This window comes from Hypomesus transpacificus, chromosome 10, assembly GCF_021917145.1.
Source record: "Hypomesus transpacificus isolate Combined female chromosome 10, fHypTra1, whole genome shotgun sequence".
Classification (NCBI taxonomy): domain Eukaryota; kingdom Metazoa; phylum Chordata; class Actinopteri; order Osmeriformes; family Osmeridae; genus Hypomesus; species Hypomesus transpacificus.
In genome coordinates, this window is record NC_061069.1 from 2,839,345 (window position 1) to 2,856,775 (window position 17,431).

Here is a 17,431-nt window from a genome sequence, read left to right on the forward strand (position 1 = left end):
TGAGCCGCTACAGAAAGAGTTACAATACATGTTCTAAGAAAATCTGAGCCCATAGGATAGTTAAAGAACCTTTCAATTTTTGAGAAAACTTTGAATACTACATAAATTCCTTTCACAGATTGAGTGATGTTATGTAAAACACAGATATCTCTGCCTATAGCAAAAACATTATCGCCTGTGGAAACTTTCACTGTCCATTCTTTAGTATGTAGCTCTCTGTACTGTGCTTCAGCTTGAAGGCCATCAGGAACAGGTCCAACATAATGTTGCCTTCTTAGACCCTCACGACAACCAATGCTGCAGATCTTTTGAACCTCTGATAACCTTCGTACTACCTGATCCTGGACTACCTCTTCAGTTTATGAAGGTAATTTTCAAATGGAAAAGCAGAGATAGTGTCCAAACAACCATGCACATCTGCATCTGCAGACAGGTGGACCAAGGAATGGACATTATACACTAAGGCATCTCTGCCGTACAGCTCCCCAAAATGACTAACAAATGTGGAGAGCAGTGTGTTTGCATATGTACTATACATATGGACTAGCTGTGGACTGACAAGGATGGAAATACCTGTAGACAACAACATAAAGTTGTTATATAAATTACTGTCTAAATATGGTTCCAGAACAACAGGGCCTGTATACAAGAGAAATTGTCTGAACTCTGTAGCTTTCCAACGATCTAATTCTCGAAGGGATCATGGTTTCCTTGCAAACTCTGCTGGTATATACCTACGCATCTGAGTTAGACTTTCTGAAATCCTGTCAACAAGACTAGAGGACAAACGAAACATCAGAGGGCCCCTCAGCCAAATGTTTAGCAATCGTCGCATTACACCTAAACATGCAAGGTGCATGTAATCAAGGGGAAACCGAGTTACCATACCAACATCTAAATTAGAAAATCCATGAGGTCCTTCATGGTGATGATCCTCATCAGCTCTCTGTGAAAATGATGAGTCAGTCCGTAACATGTAATTATTTAAAGGGTAAGTCATTGTGTACAGCAATCAAGTGCCAAGAGGGTGTGGGTTTTCATTCAAACAACCACTATACCAGCTGATTTTACAATTGAATTGCTGCTCTTTATGAAACGGGAGCCACAAAGTGAAATCAGATGGTGTAGTCGTGCTTGGTTACGTAAATGTTTTTCAAAGTTATGTAAATGTTTTTTTAGCACGGTAGGCAATTTGGTGACAACCTGGCTGGTGTGTCACTGACTATCCAATGTTATCAATCCATATAGCCTCCCTATTATAATTGCACATCCTCATTACAATTTCCAGAGGGCTTCTCTCATAAGCTCCGCTAAGGATATCCCTCCTGGAATATGCACATTCATGTTTGTTAGTTCAGACTGTCAATAAATCTGCCATCTTACAAGTTTAATGCAGTTGACTGGCTTGATATTGCACAGGTTTTGCATCCCTTATGTAAGAGCCATTTTCATTGGTTTATATTTCACATCAATTTGCACACACCGCAACACTCATGGGAATGTAAAAATGTTTGTTGATGGAGCTTGATGGACACATGTACTTGCATGTTCAATGGAAGAACATTGTGATCAATAAGGGCCATCAAAACACGGACAACAAGGAGTCTGTAATTTCAACTGCCAGCTACGGAGCGGCGTAAGGTAGAAGAAAGCGCGTCAGGTAGTTATAGGCATAGACAGTTTTAAGTCTGTATAGCAGCCCCTAAGTGGCCTTAAGTTGTAGTCTTGGCCATTATACATAAACTGACTTTTTAATCACACATTGTGGTGCTAATTGTGTGTTATTGTTTGTTTAACCACCTACATGTGGCTGCACCGAGTTTGCCAACCGTGGTTTCTGATGTTGTATTATGGGGTAGAATGGTGTATAATTGGCCTTGTGTATATCAGGGTGAAGGCAATGAATGCAGGTAGGCCTATGAGTGTGACCATTGACATTGTCTTACAATACAAAGTGTAGCACACAATGAGGGTTAAGGAAAATGTTCCGATGACACAGGTTATTACTGGATAAGAGTCGGCTAAATGACAATGTTATTAACGTAGACTATTAAATATGCAAGCTGTCTTTTAAACACTCGATGTCCAATACTTTTCATGTCTGGGAATGTGTGAAAGGTGTTTGAAACTCGATTAAGACGTCGTCAATGACGAAAATAGACTGAGCAAATTTGAGTGTAAAATTAATGATAGAGAAATGTCCGAATCCGTTCCAAAAACGGGCCAGTTCCGTAAAATGATACTTAGAATGTAGCATTTGTATCAGATCTGGAACGGATCCGCAAAACGGATGCGACTGTTACGCGGATCTGCCGGAACTCAGCCAGATCCGGCGCGGAATCAGCTGCTATCTGGGCTGCCATTTACTTTCAATCTTGTACAGAAATGTACAAAGGAGCTCATGAAAGAAGAGCTTTAGGTTTTGAATAACTGTGTGTATATGATGTAGGCCTATAGGCTAGGATATATCCAAAAATTTAATATAGCCTAATGGCAAAAGTGTTTGCAACATGAGACAAATGTGTGCTTTTGAGACGTGTTTGTGATATTTTGAATGCAGTGCTTCATTTTGCAAGAGAAGCAAGGCATTTTGCATTTTGTGTTGAGCAGTTGTTGGATTTGTGTGTTAAGTTTTGAGTTAGCATTTGAAAAAAACAAAAAACTGTAATATCCAGCAAAAAAATCTTTATCCGGCCTACGTGACTGCGCAGTTTGCCCACTAGTAGGTGTCATAGGACCCTGTTTCTTGACCACAGACTCAACGTGACAAATGTACTTGATGGCTGTTTACGTTGATATATTATGATAATTATATTGTTTACATACCGTATTTCACTTGATAGCTGAAAAGTAAATAGGCATATTCTTTAATGTCGAGTCGGTGCCATTTTTTCGAGAGTTTACGCTGGAGACCAGCAGTCTATGGTGACCAGCAGTTGCAGCAGTCAGTAGCCTACCAGTAAACGAAGTAGCTCCGTACAGACAGAATTGTAGGCTATGCAGCTCAGAGAGGATCATCGTAGAAACATGAGGCCTGGATTATGAGAAACATCACGTTAGGAAATATCTTGTTATTTAACCAACGAGTGAACCTAAAGCACGGTTGGCACTTACGTAGCCTCTTTTGGAAGATTTTGCAGGTCAACGTATTGAAATGATCTATTTTTGTAATGGCGAGGGTTCTGTTTTCACGGGCCTGGATGAAGAAGTCCTTCTATTTACAGGTAATATATCAGATTCGTATAGATTTGACACATTTTACATCTTCAGCTAGAGGTAAATAAAGAACAGTCTGCAGTTTAGAATGGGGCTCCAAGTCGGACTACAGTACTATCATCGTGCGACCACTGACAGCAGTGTCAGCGTTGGATAATAATTAGCCTATTCGGCCGGTAGACAAGACTGCGTTGTTGATGCGCGGTTTTACAGTTTAGTCCGGTAGTGAATCAGAGATCCTGTATTATTCCTCACACAGCTGCCTGTCAAAAAACGAGTAGCATAGCCTATAACATAGGGGCGAATGTTTTTGTTCGCATTTTCTTGCAAAGACAAGATAATCCTATGGGTTAGGGTTAGTTTTATTGCCTACTGCGCCCCCTTTTTTAGTTTAAACTGAGTGGGTAAAATGGGTTAATATGGATTCATTCAGTGATCAGAAACGTGAGGATTTGAGAATATAGCCTACTAGTGTGGGTCAGGCTGACCAGTCTAGTCCGTTTTGGGATTCCTGCAAGACTACTGTGAGACTATTTGAGTTCAAATGTGTATTGACAGTGTTTACTGCAATTGGCTACTGATTAATCAGTCCTCATCCATCTCTGCAGGACTGCACTTTGCCCTCCAACTGTCTGGCCTACTTTTGTCAGTGTTCTGTAGCAGATGTATAATAAAAGTAAAATAGGAGACTCTTATACTTGGCTAATCTCCTACATGTCTGCTTTTTGAAAGCTTATTGAGAGAAACATGGAAAATAATGAATGATGGTCAGCAGTCTCTGAGGTAATTTAGAGGGCTGTCATGAATTCAAACAGCCTGAATTGAATGATGTCACACCAGACATGCGAAATGGCTGAAAAACTATGAATGTATTTTTAGTGTTCCAGCAGAAAGCTGGTGAGTTGTAAAACTGCTTCATTCCTCTACTCACGTGGCAACACCTTATCTGGCCCCTAAAATCACATGCTGAAACTGAAACTATGAGCTGCCTATTCTGTTGCCCATTGAGGTTTATTAATTAAAAAGTACACATACAGTGCCCTCCAAAAGTATTGGAACAGTGAGGCCAATTCCTTTATTTTTGCTGTAGACTGAAAACATTTGGGCTTGACATCAAACGATGAATGTGAAACCAGAGATCAACGTTTCAGCTTTCATTTCCAGGTATTTACATCAGGATCTGATGCACAAATTAGAAAATATCACCTTTTTGTTCGAACCCACCCATTTGTCACGTGAGCAAAAGTATTGGAACATGTGACTGACAGGTGTGTTTTGTTGCCCAGGTGTGTCCTATTACATACATTATTCAATCAATAAATACCACTGAATGTCTACACTCAGGTTCAGATTGGGTAAGATAGGTTTTGTCTATGCAGACTGTATTCAGAGGTGTAAACAACATGAAAACCAGAGCGCTGTCTTTGGGTGAAAAACAAGCAATTGTGAGTCTTAGAGAAGATGGAAAATCAATCAGAGCCATTGCAGAAACATTGGCCATAGCCAGTACAACCATTTGGAATGTCCTGAAGAAGAAGAAAACTACTGGTGTACTAAGTAACAGACGTCGAACAGGTAGACCAAGGAAAACATCAGCAGTTGATGACAGAAACATTGTGAGAGCTGTAAAGAAAGACCCTAAAACAACTGTTAGTGAGATCAGCAACAACCTCCAGATGGCAGGAGTGAAGGTATCACTATCTACTGTTCGCAGAAGACTTCATGAACAAAAGTACAAGGGCTACACCAGAAGATGCAAACCACTCATTAGCAAGAAGAATAGGAAGGCCAGGCTGGAATTTGCCAAAAAGTACAGAGATGAACCTCAAAAATTCTGGGACAAAGTTTTATGGACTGATGAGACAAAGATTAACTTTTACCAAAGTGATGGAAAGGCTAAAGTTTGGAGAAAGAAAGGAACTGCTCATGATCCCAAACACACAAGCTCATCTGTGAAACACGGTGGAGGTAATGTCATGGCTTGGGCTTGCATGGCTTCTTCTAGGACGGGCTCATTAATCTTCATTGAGGATGTAACACATGATGGCAGCAGCAAAATGAACTCGGAAGTCTACAGAAACATTTTGTCTGCCAATTTAAGGAAAGATGCAACCAAACTGATTGGCAGAGCCTTCATCATGCAGCAAGATAACGACCCAAAACACACTGCCAAAACAACAAAGGAGTTCATCAGGGGCAAGAAATGGAAGGTATTAGACTGGCCAAGTCAATCTCCAGACTTAAACCCTATAGAGCATGCATTTTACCTGCTTAAGAGGAGACTGAAGGGAGGAACCCCACAAAACAAACAACAACTGAAAGAGGCTGCAGTGAAAGCCTGGGAAAGCATCAAAAAGGAAGAATGCAAAAGTTTGGTGACGTCAATGGGTCACAGACTTGCTGCAGTTATTGAAAGCAAAGGATTTGCAACTAAATATTAAGTCTTATTCACTTAAATATGTTTTAAGTATATCTGTTCCAATACTTTTGCTCACATGACAAATGGGTGGATTCAAACAAAATGTGATATTTTCTTAGTTGTGCATCAGATCCTGATGTAAATACCTGGAAATAAAAGCTGAAACGTTGATCTCTGGTCTCACGTTCATTATTTGATGTCAAGCCCAAATGTTTTCAGTCTACAGCAAAAATAAAGGAATTCGCCTCACTGTTCCAATACTTTTGGAGGGCACTGTATATAGAGAGTGGGTTGCCGTTATGTTGAGGTATTTCACACAACATGTTTGGCATGTTATGTCTGGCATTCATAACATAAACTAGTTATTTTTGATTTGTGCGTGAAGGTTTTGACCCCCCTAGATCTTCCTGACCTGACTGCTGAGAAACATTAAAGGTTTTTGAACACTTTGTTTGACTTCCTAACGCCTCCATTTCCTCAAGTAAACACACCGAGTTGCTTTCTGGAGTCCAGTTATGTTGGGGGGGAAGACAAAGCTGAGCTCAGATCTTCACATTCATATTTCAGTACAGAGTAGGTGAAGTGTGTGTGCATGTGTGTGCGTGTAAGTGTGTGAGTGTGTGTGTGTGTGTGTGTGAGAGAGAGAGAGACTAGCAGACGGTAAGATATGCATAGAGAGAGTAGAAGGCAAATATGTTTCAGATTGAGTTGCAGTATATGATGAAACTCTGAACTCTTCTCTGAAGACGTCAATACATAAAGCTGCCTGTCAGCAGTAAAGGCTAGATGATGTTGACCTATAAACTTACTGTAGGGCCTACGTCAGATAGCCAAGGAAGCTAGTTTGTTTTAGTAGCATGACACAACTTCCATACAAATAGGGCATATACAGACATGAGTCATTATTACACAGTCCCATTAAACAGTAGGACTGCAATATAAATATTGTGCAGTCACCTGTACCTGTGTCAGATTGCTCACAAGAGTAACACCACTATTCAAACACAAAGTACTCTCTCACACAAACAGTCATAACAGCTATGTTTCTATTTACAGTAGACATCAGCATACTCGCTGGGGGACAGACCTAGCACTGTGTTACACCTTCAGCTAGCGAGGGTAGATATCTATCTGCTCTGATCCCTCACAGTACGTGAAACATGCTAGGCCGGGTTGAGACTTGTCAATGAACTTATACCACAAGGCTTGTACTCTTCACACCACAACAACGGATTTAGATTCCTAACCTAGATCTGATGTCTAGATTAGACGTAGCGAAGACCTTTTGAAGCCACATAGTCACATAGTCAGAAGTATCAATGTTGTGCCTGTCCTTTGCCTTTATGAGTAGGTTAGATTTCAGACCCACAAGGTCTCCATGTAGTCTGCTGTGGTCACGTGAGACCTCATTCTCAGAACTAAGTACTCGTTCTCGGTAGTCTTAAAGAAGAGGCATGGGTTGAAATGTAATTGATTTCAAGCATGGCTCCCAGTTTTCAATTGCATTACCTGACATGTTGCCTTTAACACTGTTTTATGGCTCAAAAGGCTATTGAAAACTTGAGGGAATGATCAATACATGATCACTCAGTCATGGTGGTAGGGAGCTGCTGTCAGATGGGTCACATGGAGAAGGGTGTATTTGGAAGGGATCATTATTACAACCGTTATTGACCTTGTCACCATGACAACAGGGTTCAGGTTTGGGCTGTTTGTGCAGTGATGTCAAATACAGTGTCCTGTTCGAAGTCCATTAATTACACAGAAATGCCTTCAGTAGACAGCTGAAACTCATGAGAAATGTGTTCATTTAAAGGGATGAGCAAGAGCCGGACTGTTTGACTGAAAAACGCTTTGCTCTGTTTGACCCTTGCAGGCTCGCATCTCCTTTGTGAGAGTGAAGTACCTGTTCCTCACCTGGCTGACAGTGTTCGTGGGGAGCTGGGTGATTTATGTCCAGTACTCCACATATAAAGAGCTGTGTAGAGGACATGAGTGCAAGAATGCTATTGTGAGTATGCATGTGTCTTTGTCTCCAGGAGAACCTCCTTTGTCATTGCTCAGTAGAGGCAGAAGTTCAAGAATGATTCCTATAATGGATGCATTCTTGTTGCTCTCAACACTATGTGATTAGATTAGAGTCTAGAATGTGAAAATGGAATGCGGGTGAGCCAAACACAGACAATTATATAAGTTATATGTTTTCAAGCATACTCAACTGTAATACTTGTCAAAGATTGAAGATATGCAGTTTGACCTGCTGTGGCAACCAGTTAGGACTCAGCGTCGCCACCTGGTGTCCATATTATAATGTAATGTGAAAGATTCGGCCCAGCAATTGTCTGTCATATAGACACGTGTTATGTGGAAGAAAACCACACTACACAGTAGGGAGAGAGGCCTCCACTAATCCACCTGCACCTTTACCTCAGTGTGACAAATACAAGAAGGGTATCATCGATGGCTCTGCCTGCAGCAGCCTGTGTGACAAAGACACCCTGTACCTCGGCAGGTGTCTCTCCACCACCCCAAACAACCAGGTAACGCACCGCGCCGCCCTGCCTCCGAGACGAGGCCCTCAATGTTCCCTCGACATGTCAATGTCATCTCACGAGGTGTGTTTATGAGGTGTTTGTGCTCGCTGCCGGTGGGCAGGTGTACACAGGGGGCTGGGGGGAGCTGGACGGGGTGATTCGCTGCCAGCTGGGGGAAGTGGTGCCCTACGAGCTAGGGGAGGAGCTAGAGCCCAGGAGGGAGGCGCCGGTCTTTGACACGCCCACTCGAGGCACATCTGTGGAGAAGTTCCGAGAAATGGTCTTCAACCACTTAAAGGTGCGGGAGCTCTTTATAACCCGACGCATGTTACTTAACACCTCTGATTCAAATCATTCGTATACTATCATCTTAGGCATCTTTCCCCGCTAGCCTCTTCCTTTACTCCTTGCACCTGCAGTCCAAACTGGGTGAACAGGCCAACCTGGCCAGTCTAGTGAGCCACATCCTCTCGGTGGCTGACGGCAACAAGGACGGCCGCGTGTCTCTGCCGGAGGCCCGCTCGGCGTGGGCTCTCCTCCAGATGGACGAGGTGCTGCTGGGCCTGCTGCTGCAGGAGCGAGGCCACACCCCGCGGCTGCTGGGCTTCTGCGGGGACCTGTACATGACCGAGCGGGTCCCCTACGGCCCCCTGTACGGCCTGGCCCTGCCCTGGCCCCTGGAGGCCTGGGTGCCGGCCGGGGCCCGCCGCAGCATGGACCAGTGGGGCACGCCCTCCTGGCCCCGCAAGGCCAAGATCTCCATGGGCCTGCTGGAGCTGGTGGAGGACGTCTTCCACGGCACCTACGGCAGCTTCCTCATGTGCGACCTCAGCGCCGCCCACTTTGGCTACACCGACCACTACGAGCTCCGCCTGACCGACCCGAGGGCCGTCGTGCCCGAGGACGTGTTCAGGAGGTCGATGCGAGCCCTGCGCTGCGAGGCCGACTCCGACTGCCTGTTTGGGGCGGACTGCCGGACGTCGTGCGACACGGCGGAGCGGCGGTGCAGGGAGGAGCCCCTGCAGCCCAACCTGGCCAAGGCGTGCAGGGCTCTGACGGACTACCTCCTGCGGGGGGCGCCCTCCGTCCTGCGGGAGGAGCTGGAGAGGCAGCTGTACGTGTGCATGGCGCTCCAAGGCTCGGCCAGCCAGATGAACATGGAGCACTCGCTCATACTCAACAACCTTAAGGCCTTGCTGTGGAAACAGATCTCCCACACCAAGGACTCATGATGGAGGGAGCTGGGGCTGACCCTGTGGCATAGGACACAGTAGACACTAACCTCACTTTGACCAAGTGATTCATATAAACTAACCACTAGGGGACTTTTCATAGAAACTCATTGTGTACATTTTCTCCATAGTTTGACAAGAAAGTGTAATATATTGTTATGCGATTCATTTTCATGATGCTGGAAGGATATGTATATTTCATGCCTTGGATTGACTCCTCAGTCCTGTGTAGTTGTATGAACATCTTAATTGCACATTACAGGACTTCACGTTTCATATTGGCAAATAACGAATGATGTCCCAGTATTCTGATCTCAGTATTACTTTTTGATTGGTTTTTTTACCGCTGGACATTTCCCTTCCCCTTTCCCTTAGTAACACACTGTGCTGCATTCATTTGGTTCCCATGCACATTTTCCACAAGGGACAATTGAAATTTTCCACTAATACTTTGTAGCATTAAACTCATACTGAATGGTGCCATAAGAGATCATGCTGAAATGTAGACCTTATCGAAAACTTTTGTATTAATGTTGATCACTTTTGAAGGTACTGCTCGCAGTTTTTATTTTACATTCTTACCGTTACGTCCTTTCGAGCGCTCCATCTGGAGTAGGAATTGTGAACTCTGAAGGAACTGAATGTAAAGTCTGCTGCTGAGGCTTGAATTGCAGTCTTGACACATTGTTTATCTTGAAGTTTGAACCAGCATGATTTGCACAATAAAAAACACCTACCACTCACCAGTGATCACCCAGAGCTTGCCTGTTCTGTGAACCTTTGATAATGAGAAACTGAACATTTTACGATTGCCATGCATGTATCCTAATAGATCAGGCCTTGCATCTTAATATATATATTGCTTACCATTTTTTGTTTTCACTATCAAAATGGGCCCTCTGACCTTGAGTCCTGAAGAGACTTTGCAGCAGACCATAGACCATTTCCATGTTTTTTGTTCATTATGAGTCCTATTTCTTGTCTGTTACTCTCACTTCACTCAGCTGACTAATAAAGCTGTAGAAATTTCAGAACCTAGAATAAACCATTTGAGATGGACCTTTTTTTGTTCCACACTGTCCTCCATCCTGGAAGCACCTTCAGTGCAACAGTTCACTGAATCCCATTCAGATCTCTTTCACACAAGTTGTGGAACACTCGTTTGCCAAATCAGTACTTATAATTAAGACGCATACAGTTTAAGGCATTGCAATAAATGTATTTGACCGATGTGTAGCAGTGTCTGTGGAGGGGGACTGGTGCTGGGAGAAACACCGCTAGCCGTCCGCAGCCTCTTGTTCTTGCGCTCGTAAATAGCTGGCTTTCTTCTGGGCAACACGGTCCTTCCTCTGTGCCAGGGAGAGCTTGGCACGGTTCCACCTGCCAGGGCAACAACAAAGACGGAATTAACATCCTAAACAGAAGTCGTGATTATGACCCGTTCTTCATTCCGTTCGGTGCTATGACAATCTTAACATTTGCCTGAACTTTGCCTCTTTCAAAGTAGAGGGCTTGCCCTCAGAGACACTGAACACAAAACACTGACGTTAATACGTTTAGTTTTAAGTTGTCTTTCTGGACATTTTCATAATTCTGTCTGTCACCAAGCATCCCTGCCTGCTGTGGCATGCAGATAGACAGGGATGGAAGGAAACAGGTTTCTGTGTGCAGGGGGAACGACAGGACAGCACCGAACAGGCTGCTCTGAAACTAATCCTGCAAATGGAGATCCTATGAGATGCACATCTCCAGAGTCACGTTACCAAAGCAACAACAAAAAAACCTTACCTCTTCTTTTTGACTTCTTTTTGGGGTTTCTTGTCGTGGACGGGGTTCTCTCTGATAGCGGCGTGTGCTTTCTTGTACATTTCCTCAACCTGAGGTAAAGAACAATAGATTAGTCATGGTAAGGCAGGTATGCTGACATCACAGTCAAGTGTACTACATCACTTCCTGAGGGCTTCCCCTCGCTTCCCTCAGCCCCGTCTTGAAAGAACAATAGCATCAGCCAAAGCAAATGAAGGACCAACTCCAGTTTGCTCAGCATCTTTAGTAACATCATCAAGAAGCAATGGATTCAGAAGTCTCCCAAACACCTTAAGGTTCGGACACTAACATTTAGGGTTACATCTACCCAGATGTTAGCCAGGTGGGACATGTGTCATGCAGTCTTACCGTGTCTGGCGTGACTCCATTCTTTATGAAGCGTGAAAACTGTTTCTTGTAGGCCTCCTCGTCCTCCTCCATCAAGTAACTCATGTAGTCCGACACGTTCATGCCCATGATGTGTTTACGGTGCAACTCTGCATTGAACTCCTTGCTCTCTGCATCATAACCCGGGAAGCGCTTTAGGCTGCAAGCAAAAAAAGAAAGGAGATCAAAGTAAGTCTGATGTTGTACACAGTGTGCATAAACAAGATGTCTGAAACTAGTTTTAGTATTGAACCGACCAAATCCTTATGCTTGCCTTCTTTCGTTACGCGAGGCACCACAATGATTTGAAGCAAATCGTTCTTTATCTGGGATTCCTAACAGTCAAAGAGCTGTGGCTTCTGTCTGACCTGTGAGGAATGGCCAGTCCGCCGTCGACCGCACCCTTGAGAGCTCCAAACACTTTGTTTCCTGTGGAGGTTCTGGCGAGGCCTGCGTCCAGGTAGCAGGTGAAGGCTCCGGGCTTCCCGTCTACACTCTCCACGTTGAACTCGTCTCCCGTCACCTCCACCTGGCCCTCGTACACCTGGTCCAGCCCAAACTTGTTCAGCAACTGATGGGCAGAGAGGAGAGGTTAGGATAAACCATGCAATTGAACATTGTGCAAGACAAGCAGCATTGGTTCAATATTTTGTAGGATCATTTATTTGGAACCCAGTTAACATTTTAACTGTGTGCAGTCTGAGTCACCTGATCTGACTTGCGCGCAAAATATATATCATTATCTATTTTTCCACTTTGTTTACCTTCAGCTTTCCACACATAGGTCAATGAACCATGTTGGCAATGTTTGTCTTAGTCAGTGTAACAAGAGCACAGGCCATGCATCAGGAGGTCCGCAACTAAATTGCTGACAAGCTAGACTCGACTGGCTACCGATCCCAGTACACACACACACACAGTGAATGAATGTCTTTGCAAATGTGCAAGAATAGGCCTGTGAATGGTATGAAGGCACGGGTGCGTGTCTAGGTCACCAGTCTCACCCTGCGAGCCAGTAGTAGGCCTGTGCAGTAGGCTGCTGCATAGTTGGTAAGTCCCACAGTAATGCCATACTTTGGCAGCTCGTGTGAGTAGGCCGCACACACAATATGGTCACCTTCGATCTTTGCATAGGCAATCTGAAACGGAAATAAAAGTGATGAGGGGTTGGAGAGAAGACATGTCTGCTCCAGTTGACTGTTCCATTCAGGTCTACATTTGTTGATCATAAATCCAGACCTGTTTTACACTGATCATTTGTCTGAGTGTGTTAATAGCTCACCTGACAGCAGATGTCTCTATTGGAGAACCTCACAATAATGCGGTACTTCGGCGTGTTGTATTTATTCTTATCTTGAATGACCAGGCGCTTCCGAGCAAAGTAGTCAGTCTTTCCCTCTGTCAAAAACAATCAATATTATGTATTGGTCAACATATTTGTCTATGTGTCCATCTTGTTAAAGTAAAGCATCATTACTCCTGTGTGAAACTCAGTACTGTCTATGAAATAACTGGATAACTTTGGATGAAGCATGAGCACAATGTCTTACCTCTCCTTCTCCTGAATTTAACTTGGTACCTCTTAAAGTAGGCCTTGTTCTTGACTACCTTGACGAAGCCCTGTGAAAAGAAAATATATTTACTGGTTTTCTGAATGTATGTGGCCTATGATGATAACAGTTTACCTGGTGTTCAAAGACCCAGCTTGCTAAATGACTAGCTCCTAATGTCAACACGGTACTTGCTTTTACTATGACCTTAAATAGAAAGCCATATGTTTAGGCTACAATTTCAAGAAAGAATTGGGAGTAGATTATAGGCTATCTATCATTACTTTACCGTTAAAGCTGGCCAACGAGCTAGAACGCCCGACAGTTTTGCCTGAACGTGTACATTTCACGTCAACAAAATACACAACCAGATATAAACTAGCTCTCTGACAATAAATTTGGACGGATTGGAATTTGATTTCTAACTATCCAACAACTTTCATATCTGTCAGAGGCCATTGTGTGCCACGCTGGAACCCTTCCTTCGCTTAGACCAGTGAATCCTTATTTGCAATCTATCATCATCAGGCTACCAAACAAACATAATCCCACACAACATGGTCATATTCAGATCGACTAATATTGCATGTATCACGTCCACATTAAATTATAATGATAAACTGACCATTTTCGAAGATTTTCAATACTCTTAGCCGTTTGGTATTTTCACGTATGCCGGAAGAATTGCTGACTCAACAAACCTAATTTTCAATACAAACTGCAAATACTTTCGCCCCCTACCGTATGGGAGGGTGTCTTTGTTTAAAAAATCAGCCCCTCTAACACCAGCAGAGGACAGCACCATCCTCATAGTTTAAGCATTTTCCAATATACTCTGCCAGATCATTCCCCTCACGGTCAGGGTTCAACTTTGGCTAGTATTCTTTTTTGTTTTTTGGTGGAAATTGATGTTTGATTAGGGCTGTTGCCGGTTCAATCCCCGGCAGTACAAAATGACGTTGTGTCCTTGGGCAAGGCACTTCACCAAAGCACTTCACCAAGGCACTTCACCAAGGCACTTCACCAAAGCACTTCACCAAGGCACTTCACCAAGGCACTTCACCCTACTTGCCTCAGGGAGAATGTCCCTGTACATACTGTAAGTCGCTCTGGATAAGAGCGTCTGCTAAATGACTAAATGTAAATGTAAATAACTAAATAGTTATTTCCCCATCTTCTCGAGTAAAATGATTTGTACTGCATTGTGAAATAATGACTCAAGGATTTGTTGATCCATAAGGTGACACCATCACAGGGACATGGTTAAAGTTCCCGCCCTTGAGTGGGCGATTCTTACGGGTCCCCCACCCATTAGTATGAATCAGGGTCTCAATGTGATTCTGTCCAATTCACCACACCTAAGTGTGAGTTGTTGTCTGTGTGTGTGTGTGTGTGTGTGTGTGTGTGTGTGTGTGTGTGTGTGTGTGTGTGTGTGTGTGTGTGTGTGTGTGTACTGCATGTGTATGTGCTAACAGAATACCACTGTTTGGTCAAGAGGATCCCATCAAGTAGATAAGAAACTGTGAAGTGGTTCGTTTTCAAAAGGATGTTTCATTAACAATGAAGGAGCAACTGTGACAGCTCCTGATGCAACCCCTTTCTCTCCCTACCCAACCCTAACACAGCACGTTTTTGTGAAATGAGCAATCGAACATCCTTTTCCAGTGTTTACATTTCAACAGGCCATCAAACTGTCGCATATCTAAAAGAGACAATTCCTATCCACCGTCTTGCAAAATGATGTCCAGGGGCCGGTTGCACAAAACACCTTAAGTTTTTTCCTTAATTATGACACTTAGGGAAAAATTCTCCTTAGCTAAGGGATTTACTTAAGGGTGTTGCACAGAACCCCTTAACGCTTTCCTTAGCTAAGGAGAAACGTTAAGGGATTAATTACATTGAACATCATTTCACAGCAGTAAAATGTGACCGTTTCCACAGAGACGGCGTTTGTTCAGTTGCATCGCTAGTGCACCTCCTTACAAAAGCTAGAGCAGGCACACCTTGTCTAAACCCAAGTTTGCTGGTGAGTGGTGCCCCTCCCCATGAGCACTCAGCTGTGATTAAACTGTTCCGTTTTTTCTGCAGCAGTCACTCTTCGGTCAGTCTTACTCCATAGGTCATGGTCATATTCAAGACTGTTACAGTTTATTTGAGATTCTTAAAGCAGTGACTTAATCTTTCTGAAATAGGAGATCAATCCAGTCAGAGTTTGACAGCATTTTTATTATCATCACATGACAGAGAAAGCCAGTGGATTGAACACTGAAGGAACAAGATTTGCCATATTTTCAATGTGTGCAATAATACCTTTCTGTCAGTGCTGATGTTTCTTCTTTTGCTGCTATTAGTGTCACAATTTCACGCTCAGCATACAATTGGAAATGTTTCACGTTTTCAAAAATGTTAAAGGTCGGCAATTTGACAACTGCAAATGACTAACTTTAGTCGATTACTGAATTTGCCATGCCAGAAATGGTGTGGAGATATGCAGTGTATGCAAAGTGTTTTCCTCATGCGGTTCCTTCACACTTCAACCACTGTTTAGCACCTTGCAAGGACAGGCAATCATGTTCTCATGGGAAAGTCACCAAAACACTACAGATGTGGATGCTCTATAATCAGGTGCATGTGTACGGCTTATAAACTGCAGTTGAAAATTATAGGCAAAACAATCATATAATCTATGTACCAGCATTAGGCTGAAGCTCATGAGTACTTTTGGACTTGATTCATGGGAATTCAAGCTCACTGTGACCGCACAAGATCCAGGAAACCCAAAAAAAGTGTGGGGCCCGTGGTTGAACCCTAACCTTCCAATACACAGTCGAAACAATGCTCTATAGAGGGGTACAATAACCAGGAAGCTCTGAGAAGGTTTCCAGCAGTCTTGCTCCATGAGAGTCCTAGTAATTGGTCACTTGGAAAATTTACAGCCAGAAGTTGGCTGGTTGACCAATAAGGGGACGTGCTGATCACAATGATTGATGAGGGTCTCAAGTCTAGAAGGTGGTGATTTGTAATCTGTTTATGCCATCCAACATGTCAGTGGAAATGTGAAACAAAATAACATTTTATTTAGTCAATTTATTATTCAGATCTTGCGAAAGGAAAAGGTTCAGTCAATTATTTTTTACATTTAAAGCAACGAGATGCAGACAAAAAAGAAAAAAGGTAGATAGATATTCTGTAAATATGTTCACTGTTTCAATAAACAGTTTGACCTGCGAAATAACACAACTATATGAGATAGATGAAGTGTGGACCCTAATTCTTTTTTCCTCATAATTTCTGATTTACTGGTTGGAATGACACTGGTTGAACTCATAACAGGAGAAAAAACAAGATGTTATAACCCTCAGGGAGAGGAGCTGTCTTGTGGTGTGGACTGCTTCATAAATCATGCATTGTGTTCTGACTCTTTACCCTATCTGGAGTGAGCAGTTGGTTAGCTGAGGGTTTGATCAGATTTGTGTGTGTGCGTGTGTGTGAGAGAGAGAGAAAGAGAGAGAGAGAGAGAGAGAGAGAGAGAGGGGAGAGAGAGAGAGAGAGCGAGAGAGAGAGAGAGAGGGAGGGAGAGAGAGAGAGAGAGAGAGAGAGAGAGAGAGAGAGAGTGAGTGAGAGAGAGAGAGAGAGAGAGAGAGAGAGAGAGAGAGAGAGAGAGAGAGAGAGAGTGAGTGAGAGAGAGAGAGAGAGAGAGAGAGAGAGAGAGAGAGAGAGAGAGAGGAAGAGAGAGAGAGAGAGAGAGTGAGGTAAAAAGAGTGTGTGTGTTTGTGGTGTTGTAAGGTGCCAACAGCATGTCATTTATGTGTGGTTGGGTAAGAGGAAACAGTGAGGGGGATAAGATAGTGTTAAGTGGTTTTCGAAGAGATGTTTCAACACAGAAGCAACTGAGGCTGCTCCAGACCCATCCTGTATGGAAGTTGATCAGGTCATGTTTAGTACGTTTGACTGTGTTCATACAAATAGGGTGTCCGTTCTCACATTCCATTAAGATTGGGATCAGATCTGAGGACTAAACATAACCAGACTCCATGGTAAGAGCCTTACTATCCTCAGACCCACATTTGTTAATAGTCTTTTGCAACAAAGGAAGTCAACATATGTAGATGATAGTCACCTGCTACCTATATTTCTAGCAGTATGGACAGCTAAAAATGGAAAGGCTTCACAGCGACATGGTCTATGTTTATTTCCGTTGCTCAACTCTGTATTTTCGAGAGGATTGAAAATGCTCTACAAAAAAAGACAATGTCAAACTCGTATCACTGCACCGCTTTGCATCTA

The 17,431-nt window shown here is 43.4% G+C and overlaps 2 protein-coding genes across 2 annotated transcripts; one reads left to right on the plus strand and one right to left on the minus strand.

Moving 5' to 3' along the window:
- The first annotated feature begins 2,712 nt into the window (after window positions 1-2,712).
- Window positions 2,713-9,496, plus strand: dipk1aa (divergent protein kinase domain 1Aa). Its single transcript, XM_047026925.1, has 5 exons — window positions 2,713-3,224; window positions 7,512-7,646; window positions 8,068-8,175; window positions 8,291-8,467; window positions 8,589-9,496. The coding sequence occupies exons 1-5, from the start codon at window positions 3,171-3,173 to the stop codon at window positions 9,399-9,401; spliced, it is 1,287 nt and encodes a 428-aa protein (XP_046882881.1). The 5' UTR covers window positions 2,713-3,170; the 3' UTR covers window positions 9,402-9,496.
- Window positions 9,497-10,064: 568 nt separating this feature from the next.
- On the minus strand, window positions 10,065-13,874 carry rpl5a (ribosomal protein L5a). The gene is made up of 8 exons (XM_047026926.1): window positions 13,770-13,874; window positions 13,145-13,214; window positions 12,877-12,992; window positions 12,599-12,733; window positions 11,963-12,165; window positions 11,577-11,754; window positions 11,190-11,278; window positions 10,065-10,781 (listed from the first exon to the last, which is right to left on the minus strand). Exons 1-8 carry the CDS (start codon window positions 13,770-13,772, stop codon window positions 10,679-10,681), a joined length of 897 nt encoding a protein of 298 aa, XP_046882882.1. The 5' UTR covers window positions 13,773-13,874; the 3' UTR covers window positions 10,065-10,678.
- Window positions 13,875-17,431: the final 3,557 nt, after the last annotated feature.